The following is an 11,116-nucleotide window of genomic DNA, read 5'->3' as shown; positions in this document are numbered from 1 at the left end:
TCCATGATTTTGACTTAGGTTTAGGTCATAAGACTTCACCATCTACAACATGCATGTTGTTTTTGGATGAAATCCTACCACTATCATCATCAAAACCATGAGTGTGTGTGTATGTTTATGTGTTCATGATCTTTTATTAGAATGGAGTAGAAGATGGAGAAAATCCAAGAAAAATAGTAAACTTTGAAGGAATAATGAAGTAGAAATCGATTTTACCTTCAAGAACACCACAAGATGATGAAGATTTCAAGTTTTAGGTGTGTTCTTGGGTCCTATTTTCTGGAAATTTCGTGGTTTACAGGGTGGAGAAGGGAGAAATGGAGTTGTGAAGGTAGAGAGAAATGAGAGAGAATGAAGGAGAAGGTGGAGTGTGAGAGAGAAGAAAAATGATTATGTGTATGTTGGGAAGAGAAGGAGTGTCTTGGGAGAGGGGAGGACGAAATCTTGGGTGAGTGAGGCTTCCTCTCTCTTGTTTCTTTTATAAAAATTCAAATCTTTTATAAAAATATCCAACTTTTTATAAAATGTGCACCTTAACCTAGTTTTATGCATAAAACTCTTGATTTTTGACTTATAAATCAAGGGTAAATGCTAATAACTTAATTTTTATTTTCCTTGATTGTATTTCATACTAATTATTATGATAAGATAATATTATAAGGTTCTTAATTATTTTTATAGGATTTTTAAGGTTAAAGTTTATAAATATGAGTTTTTATGGCTTTCAGGGTTTTGGAGTTTAATACATCTTTGGATATCAAAATAAATTGAATCTTTGAGACTTCAAATTATTTTTGTGTTTCCTAACTCTTATTCAAGTTAGAAATAATGTTTGTAATTTATTTTTATTGGTTTATTGACATTATATGTAGTGATTCTGAGATTCACGGGAAATTAAAGAATCAAGTATACTAGTCTTAGTTTTCAACTTTGACTTAAGTTCCAACAAGACTCAGACCTAATTTCTACTACTAGGTCAAATTCATGATGTGTGTATATGATTCATGAAAAGGTGTCCAAGTCAAGGAATGACCTGAATTTGAATAGTTGTTACAGTTAAAGTAACTATAGAAGTCACGTATCAATGTGGAATCTAAGTACACTATCCTTCAATTCTACTTGTTTCCCAGTTTCTAGTAGGTTATAACTTAGTTTCTAGTTACTAGGTCTAGTATGTGTCGTTTCTACACGTGCAACTAAGTTTATCGATTCTTGACCGACACGAATTTTGACGGTTTTCACATAAAATTATAGAAACTTATCTAGGTATTATTCCTTGCCTCATGTCGGTTCATTTAGCGAACTAGGAATGATGTGAATTTTAACAAACTCACAATGTCATCTTGGGTGACCAATAAAATAAAGGCAAACACAATTTTATGGGTCAATAATAGAGGCGATTAAAACTCATTAGATTGGAGTGTTTAGGCGGATTTCCCCTGTTTCAATTTAGAATTGACTTTGTAACATGCATGCTAACTAATTATAACAAATTGATCTCTTGGTGGTGGTATTTTTTAAAGACGTGGGGGGGGGGGGTCATATATGGTTTATTTTAGCTTTGGTGCTATATTTTTATCGTGGATATGTGTGTGTTTGGTGTGGGTCTTGAAATCTTTTTAATAGGATTAGTACCTATGTTAGTTTTTTTTTATCCGTGAAAGAATATACCTTTTTGCTTGTTGACTACAATCCTTCATAATATTAATTACATGTGGGTGGATAGTTTTCAGGGTGTTTGAGTTTTCTTTCTTGTATGTATATACTAGTATTTAATTTAACCGAAATGGAAAATTTTAGTGAATTTAGTGCAATGCAAATTACTACGATACTAATTGAGCGATACACGAAAAGTACATGGCTTTTAGCTTGTAAAATTCACGACATAAGATTGATGTTTTGAGTGTTCTTATAAGTATGATGTTGTGTTGATAACCCAAACAAAATACATTTATATTTGGTGTGTAGAAGTCTAAAGAAATGTGCCATAATTTTTTTGGGATCAGTTGGCTCCATTACTTGTTTGGTTTCATTAGTAGTTATCATTTTGGCGGGCTCTTGGATGTTTGTAAAAAATAACAATTTTAACGGTTGCTTAAGTATGTTGTCAACTTTGGTGACCCTACAAACTACAATGTTATTATGGTATTTGGTGACCCTACAAACTGCAATGTTATTATGGTATGTAAAGGATAGACGATTAGTTGAATTTCCTGGCGGTGTATCAAGTTTGAACCAAGATTATTGCACATTATTACTTGTTGTGGTTGTACTTTAGTTATGCATACAGTTGTTGCCTATTTAAAATTACTCTAAAAAATGGCCTCCTAAGTATGTTGCTTTGATGTGTTTGATAAAACTCTAGAACCATGTCATACTTTGTTCTATACATTATACGTTACCTTGTTTTTCTCTTGTTTGTTAATGCTTCCTAGTTCTTTGTTGGTTATTTTAATCAAATATACAAATTTATGCCTTTCATACATGTGAACTTCTTGATTGACCTGTAACACCTAGTTTTAGGGTGTTTCCATTATTAGGATAATGGGTCGTAAATGGATCGATTAATGGTATTGGGCTTCAAGGGAGTAGGGTTTATATCCTATTTGATGTTGATAATGTTGGTGTTGGATTAGGTGTCTAAGCCCATAACTATAATTGGTATATACTTTAATTAATAGAAGCACAATTCTTTTGGGTTGCCTTCACTCTTGCAACTTGACAGGATGACTTTTGGAGAGAATTTGCATTTATTATTTGGAATAATAAATTGATATAAATGATTTATTAATATATTATGAGAATGATACATTAATTAGAAATTAGGTTATTTAATTAATATTTAATCAGATATTAATTTGAAATTAATTTTGGGATTAAATGAATTAATTAGAAGTACATGGGCTATTTTGCAATTAATTGATAGTTGTGAAATAGGGCTCTTGGACTCCTTAGATAGGAGTGGATGAAAATTATAGGGAGGCCCTATTAGTTTTCTTCCAAGGCTTCTAGATGAGGAGTCCATGAGCTGCTTAGGCCTTAAGCAGGAAATTAGGGTTTCCACCTGCAAACCCTAGCTTTGGGACTAAGCAACCTCAAGTATAAAAGGAGCCTAACCCTTGTGATTTTCGGCCACTTGCTTCTAACCCTAGCATAGCCGAAACTTTGTTGTTATCTCCTCCTCTATCTTCTCATCCTCTTGCAAAGAGTGTTTGTAAACTGTTAGAGGTGTCACATTTGAGGCACTTGCTCTCAGAGTTCAAGATCTACAAGGATTAATTGTTATTTCTACACAACAATTAAGGTATGTATCTAAACCTTAGTATTAGGTTAATTTCAATTATTATAGATGCATATTAGGGTTTCTCTTTGTATTCAAGTTTACATGTTCAATTAGTGAAAACCTAGATCCAAAACATTAGGGTTGCATGAACACATATGATTTGTAGTTATGCTCAAAACACATCAGTTGGGTTAAGTGATTAAAGCCCTCAAATTGTGCTTTGAAGAAAAATGGTAAAATGGGAAAATTATATACCGGGCTTCTTGCACAACTTATGGTTTTAGTTTGACATGTATTAAACCAAAAGTAATTAGATGGGGTTTTGGGGCTCGTTAATACTTTTCCGTGCATATAAAGATCGCCTAAAACGGAGTTGAAACGAATAAGTTATGATTGTTTAAAGTTGGAATGAAATTGGGTGAAAATATGTCATCACGAGGTGAGGAGCATATCCACATGACGTGAGGAGTTTGTCACAAGGTGATAATCAAGTTGTCATTAGGTGAGCGTTGGGTAGCCCAAGCCCACAAATTTTTAGGGTTTTCTTGGTATTTAAATGGTGGTTCCATGTTTCGGGGGTATTTTTCCATCCTCCATCACATATAAGGCCTCTTTAGAGAAACCCTAGCCTACCTTTTCACCACTTTGAGCCTCCCCTCTCCTCTCTCATTAATTTTAGAGACGTGACGATCAGCTGATGTTGAATTTGACCTTTGACCTTGACTGTTGACTTTGATGATGGTGGATTTCTGGTCAATTTAAGGGTTTTAGGGTGTAGACTGAGAATGTACTTTATTATTTGTTAGGTGTCTCGTAGTATCGGTCAATACTGTGTGAGAGCTGCTGTGTTTAGCTGATATATGCGAAATGAGTTTTCTCACAATATTAGTTATGCCATAGTGTGTGTGCATGTTGACTCGCTGGGTCTTATTTGCTGATTGTTGTTATGTATTACTGAGCTGTTGATAGCTCCAAGGTGTTTTGTTAGTCCATTGAGACTGTTAATAGTCCCAATAGTTGTTGATAACCCACAGGGCGTGCTGTTAGCCCAATGAGACTGCTGATAGTCCCTAGGGTTGCTGATAACTCATAGTTAGTTATTTGGGCTATGTTGTATGTGATATTTTGGGGAAGTTACTAAGCTTCGTGCTTATAGTTTTGGATTAAATATTTTTCACGTACTTATCGAATTGCAAAGGCATGATTGTACACATACATCAATAGTTTTACAATTCGATATTTCACATTGTCTTCTTTATAACTGTGATTTTTAAATAATGGTTTATGAACAAGTGATTTGACCTGAATGTAACTTTATTAAAAATGAGTGTTTATTCTATTTAAAAATGAAAAAAACTATTGGAAGGAAGTTAGGACGTTACATGATCATTGGAAGGAAGATTAACACTTATACCAACCGACGCTTTAGTTTTCGGATGGATACAATGGAAACATGTATGCATGGATTTAACATGGTTTTCCCATATTTTGGAATTGTAGAGTGAGATTTTCACTATAGAGCATGATGCTTTAAAAGCTGTCTCATGCAAAATGATCAAATATGAGAAAATATGCATTGAAAATTAACAAATGTTTATATCTTTCGTGCAGGGGTGAGCAAAAACCACACCGCAACTAAAATTAACCGCAAAAACCGCATAAACCGCAACCGTAATAGAAACCGATGGTGAGGTTTTCTGTTTTCAAAAACCGCAAATTTGTGGTACGGTGCGGTTATTAAGTTTTAAAAACCGCAAAAAGACTGCACCGCACCGCATTTATTATATACAACTTTTTTATTTATTAATTCTTAATTCTTAATATATTAAATATTAAAAATAAGACAATTTTCATGAATGAAATATGAATAAAATACTAGAAGACAAAAGTATGGTTTTTTGTTATGTTTAACTTTGAAAAATGATGAAATTAGACAATTTAAAGAAACTTATTGTTAATTACTACTACCTCCGTCCCAAATTGATAGTCCACTTTTGACTTTTGAAGTCTTTTTTCTTCAATTTTGACCTTAATTAATTTTGTTTTTGATAGATAATACTTGATGCAAAATATATGAATGGATTGCATTTTAAATGTTTTTTCATTGCTGTAAGTTTTATCAAGTAATATATGTAACGTCTGCAGATCCGGGCTAGTCAATTTAGAGGCAATAGGGGTCGAAAATGACTTTTCGACAAAAAGATTATTTAGAATAAATAATCTTAACCAAGTTGTAGAATATGTCACAGGGTTTCCGTACATATAAAGAACGCCGAAATCCGAGTTATAACGAAGAAGTTATGACCCGTCGAAGTTTCGCGTCGGAACCGGCACGGCGCCGGGAAGCGTAAATAGTAAATTTATGATAGAGCGAGATTTAGATTTAGCGCTCTAAACGAAAGTCGTAGAATATGTTAAGCTAAGAACTTCGATAAAAAGAACGCCCAAATCTGACTTCGTATGAAGAAGTTACGATTTTTCGAAGTTTCGGATTAGCAGTGTACAGTTCGAAATTCGAATATTAGATCGAGCGATTTTTAGCCGACACAACCTAAACGAGAATTGAAGATCTCATTATTAGTAGCATAACAATAAAAAGACAGACGAAAATGGACATCGGATGAAGAAGTATGAGATTATAACGGACCAATCCTGTCCCGGCCTGTTAAAAATATAACTTTAAAAATAAATTCAAAATTAGCCGAAGGAGTCCAAACGAAAGTTGTAGAGTGCGTCTCCACCTACGCATGGATATAAAGAACGTCAAAAACGGAGTTCGTATGAACGAGTTACAAATTATAATAGCATATTTACGTATTAAAATAAAGTATAAATCATATATACGTACACATATATATACTTATGTATATATCATTAGAAAGGTATCGACGATGCGGTCATTATAAGACTAATGTTGAGTTCTTTCGACATTAGTTTAGTACAAATATCTTTAAATCTATTTAAAATAGTATTATAAAAGGGTGTTTAGTTGTTTATATAACTATAAGGTCATTAAGTAATTATGGGGGGTAGTTTTTGTAAATTCAATTACTATAAATAAGAGGCTTGGGCTCTCATATTTCTTGCACCATTCTCTTGATTCAAGAGTCTTTCTCTCCTTATCCCCCGAGCATTTCGGTTCCTCGTGATTCGACTTCTCTTTCTGTAGTTTTAGTATAGTAAGGTGAGCGCTGAAGCGCTGCACGAATCTTTCTTAGAAAGATTCAGCGACGAAGTTCTGCTCCTACAGAGCCCGACTCCTAGCTAAAATCCCCTTGTAAGTAAGTTATGCTTACCCTATTTTAAATATAGTTTATATTTAAAATTAGTATTGTTATTATAATAAATATTTGAGCTATTATTATGACTTATATAAGTGTCGTTATAATATCTTTTTAACTACTCGCGGTACGGGGAATCTGGTTTAAAGGGCCGCATAGGGTTGTTGGATTTCAGAAGTGCTATATGCCAAAATGGTCCTGCCCTCCGCTGTTTTATGTCTGGCCCCTGTCTGTACATAGTGGTTGGAAAGTATTGTTTAAACGCTTATATAATAATAATAATAAGACTAATAATTAGTCACGGTAAATATTAGACTAAAATATAGTGGTAATAATACTAGGTTTCGTCGAAGGAAATTATTTTAAAGTAAACGAAGCGCTGTCCGAGTACCGAGCCACCACCTTCTCAAGTGAGTGCATAGTTACTTTCATCTTACACATAGATATGAAGTATTTTATATAAACTACGTGCTATGTGTGCACATTATCTGAATACTTGCTGTCTATGCTGGTTGAACGTTTTATACATGTTTTAAAGGACTTAAACTGTATACGTATTTTATATATACGAAAATGTTGGGTATGAGATGGGTAGATGAATGATGAGAGATAGAAGATGACGTGAGTATACATTGGCAGCTACAGACTTAGTGCCTATGCGACAAACACCGGTAGCTATGGACTTAGTACCTTTTAGACGTTGGTAGCTATGGATTTAGTACCTGTAGGAATTGGTAGCTATGGACTTAGTACCTGTTGAACATTGGTAGCTATGGACTTAGTACCTATTAGATAAAGACTGGTAGCTATGGATTTAGTACCCGATGAATAGACTATAGCAGCTATGGAATTAGTGCTTTATGAACGAACATTGGCAGCTATGGATTTAGTGCCAGTCCCATAACCCTGGAAGTAAGGGACTTCGGAATAAACGAATGCAGGATAGATGACTCTTAGGTTAAATCCTTAAAGAGTAAAGAAGATAATGGGGATGGGTAATTGGGTTGATTGTTTGATTGAACATAATAATTATATTATTGTGGGTTGAAAACCCTATGTACTCACCAGGTTTCCCAACCTGACCCACTCAGTTTATGTATATCACAGGTGACGAAGTGAAGTGACATTACACTGAGAGATTTAAAAGAGATGTAGATCACTAGTGTAAATCATTGTAAGTCTGTTTATGCTTATGTTTCGGTATTAACGATGACATCCCAAACATTTTAAAATGAAATAAATACGTTTCTTCGAAAATGTTCTAATAACGTATTTACCATGTTTTTCTGGGAACAAATTCCGCAACCTTTTTGTAAAATGAAGTACTCTGATTTTTATAAAGCATAAACAAAATCGGTCTTTTCTGGCCGTGATTTTGGGGATGTCACAATATATAACATAAATAAAACTATTTAAGGTCAACGTTGAAGAAAAAAGACTTCTAAAATCAAAAGTGGACTATCAATTTGGGACGGAGGGAGTATTAGTTTGACGTTTTTAAGATATTAATTGTTTGTGATTTAAGTTAATTATCTTATTCATTATGGTTTCTTTTATTATTAAAGTAATATGTTTGAACTCTTAAAACCGTTTGAGCTCTAAACTGTGGTTAAAAACCACACAAAATAACCGCACAAAATCCATGCGGTTAATAACCGCAACACAGAAAAAACAAAACCGCACCGTAAAAATAACTGTCTAACCGCACCGCAAAAATAACCACACCAAACGGTTTTGAAAATGGATTAACCGCATTTGCGGTTAGTGGTGAGGTTTTAGCTAATAACCACACCGAACCACACCGCGCTCACCCCTAATTTCGTGTTTAATACTTTTGGTTCATTGTGTCAGATGTTGTGGAGCTCCTTAATAAAATCAAACGAGTCATACATATTAATATTATGACCCAAAATCTATGAATGTAGTTTTTTTTTAAATAGTTTGGTCATCCAAAAAAAAGTTAGTAATGAAGTTTGTGTCCGTTTACCCGTTACATCTATAAAATTTTATTATATGTTAAAGAAAATAAATAAAAAAACTAAAAATGAGTTAACTTTTATAATTTTAGACAACTCTAACGTTTAATTATTTAAGGAGTAAATTACTGAAATCGTCTCTGTGGTTTGGTCAAAATTGCACGTTTGATCGCTAACTTTTTTTTTGCACTCGAATCGTCCCTGTAGTTTGATTTTGTTGCGTTTTTCGTCCCGGTTGTTTGATTTTGTTGCATTTTTCGTCCCTTACATACATAAAGTTAGGGACCAAACATGCAATTTTTACCAAACCATAGGGACGAAAAAGGCAACAAAATCAAACCACAGAAACGATCCGAGTGCAAAAAAAAAGTTAGGGACCAAACATGCAATTTTGACCAAAACGATGTCAATAATTTACTCTTATTTTTAACAAAATATATAATATATTTTTTTAACTATAAAAATTTATTTATAATTCGTAAGCATATATATACTCGCAACAAGAAAAGATATTTCTGACTGTGAGCCACACATCTATCTTTTTCCACAAGAATCGTCAATCATGGCTGTTGAATTGTTGGAGACTCTGAAAGAAGCCATAACCGCATACACCGGACTCTCTCCTAATGCTTTCTTCACTGTACTCGCTGCCGGTGTTGCCATCTATTATGTCGTCTCCGTTTTGTTCGGAGGATCCTCCGATCATCAACCACAACATAGGCCCAGGTCTTTCGAAGAAGAAGTACAGCCTCTCCCGCCACCGGTTCAACTCGGCGAGATTTCCGAGGAGGAGCTGAAAGCCTACGACGGCAACGATCCCGAAAAGCCTCTTCTTATGGCCATCAAGGGTCAGATCTACGATGTCTCACAAAGCAGGTATATCATCTGAATCTTGTTCTGACTTTTCTATATTCGATTTCTAGGTTTTTTAATTGGATTTTGGATCGTGAAAGAAACTTTATGAAGACTACTTTGGAACATGTTTAACTCCCCCTTTTTGATTTTATTCATGCTTCACCTTTTGGGAGAAAAGCATATTTCGTATGAGATTACCATCTCTCCTCTTCTGACTAACACTTACAAATTTAGCTCTACTCCAAAGTACTTACGTCGATCCAGTATACTAATAATTAGGGTTTTAACCATGATTTTAGGTGAAATTTACGCGTCTCGCTTATTAAATCATAAAATCAAAAATTGGTTTTATCAGGATTCTGGTAACGGATCCGTAATTAGGGTTTTAAGTTACCCCTTCCGTTTTATTCTCGTTGAAATCAAAAGATGCACAACCACCCAATCTATTTTGTATCCATGGATCTATGTTTCTTTTTCTTTGCCCTTCAATTACGTTATAGATGTTCTTCATAGTTCTCTACATGAGTAGGTGTCTACACTCTCTGGATCTCCTTCCCCTTTGCACATTGATTTGTATGAACTGGATCCAAATTCTTCTAAAAGACAAGATTCCTGGATGGATGATGAATGATCTTGGCGTACTTGTTTAGGTACTTCTAGTAGTTACACCAGATTCCAGAATGATGTTTAGTTCCACCTACTCTTTTTTATTAATCGTACAATTGAGTAGATATTCACCTACCATGTGTTGCAGTGTCACAATCTCCATGATTCGTGGTTTTTTTCAGGATGTTCTATGGGCCAGGTGGGCCATACGCACTGTTTGCAGGAAAAGATGCTAGCAGAGCTCTTGCAAAAATGTCATTTGAAGATAAAGATTTGAATGGTGATCTCACCGGTCTTGGTGCATTTGAGCTTGATGCATTGCAAGATTGGGAATATAAGTTCATGAGCAAGTATGTTAAGGTTGGATCCATTAAGAACTCAGAAGCTCCACCCGCTGAGTCAACTGCAACTGACTCAGCAGCTGGACCCACTGAGTCAACTGTAGCAGAACCTGTACATGTTTCAGAGCCCACAGAAGAAGATAAAGAGGCTAAGGAAGTGAAAGATGAGTGAAGTTTTTTTATGATGGGGGTGAGGTAGGGTTTGGGTGCTCTATGAATTTATAGTTGTAACTTCTATAATTAAGTATAGATTAATGACTTAAGATGATCCTACTTATTCCAAATTGGTTGTGTTTCAATAATGTGGAGTTTATGAAGAATCATGGTCCTTCTATGCTAATTTCAATCTTGGATCAGTCTTATACATTTGATGTCATCCAAATCTGTATGTTTTATGAAAACTAAACTAGCGTTTCAATTAAAGTTACCAATATATATGGACTTCAATGGTTGCAACTAAAATTCTCTAAAAAGACTAAACCTAGCAAATACAAGTATATATAAATGAACCGAATTGGTTTGTAAAAATTTTTATTAGACAGATGCTATGGTGCATTTGGATTCAAGACCTAGCAAACTTGTAGCAAGTTCAAATTCAAATGACTAAAGTCTCTAAATGATATAACTTGCATTAATATATACAAAGATAATATTTTGTTTAATTATAAAAAACACATCATAATCTATCATATTTTTGTAAATGATTCAATTATTCGATTTGTTTATGGGTTATTGTTATTGTAGCACCACAGACTATTGATTTCGTCTTTAGTT

General features: G+C 34.2%; 1 protein-coding gene and 1 long non-coding RNA gene across 2 annotated transcripts; both read left to right on the top strand.

Annotated features, from left to right (window-relative positions):
• Window positions 1–6,391: 6,391 nt before the first annotated feature.
• On the top strand, window positions 6,392–8,635 carry LOC128127559 (uncharacterized). Its single transcript, XR_008225439.1, has 3 exons — window positions 6,392–6,560; window positions 6,906–6,974; window positions 7,672–8,635. It is a non-coding gene; the product is annotated as an uncharacterized LOC128127559 (long non-coding RNA).
• Window positions 8,636–9,045: 410 nt separating this feature from the next.
• Window positions 9,046–10,706, top strand: LOC111887332 (membrane steroid-binding protein 1). The gene is made up of 2 exons (XM_023883492.3): window positions 9,046–9,416; window positions 10,184–10,706. Exons 1-2 carry the CDS (start codon window positions 9,103–9,105, stop codon window positions 10,512–10,514), a joined length of 645 nt encoding a protein of 214 aa, XP_023739260.1. The 5' UTR covers window positions 9,046–9,102; the 3' UTR covers window positions 10,515–10,706.
• Window positions 10,707–11,116: the final 410 nt, after the last annotated feature.

This window comes from Lactuca sativa, chromosome 8, assembly GCF_002870075.4.
Source record: "Lactuca sativa cultivar Salinas chromosome 8, Lsat_Salinas_v11, whole genome shotgun sequence".
Classification (NCBI taxonomy): domain Eukaryota; kingdom Viridiplantae; phylum Streptophyta; class Magnoliopsida; order Asterales; family Asteraceae; genus Lactuca; species Lactuca sativa.
Note: the sequence above shows the minus strand (reverse complement) of the source record. Positions and strands in the feature narration are given on the sequence as shown.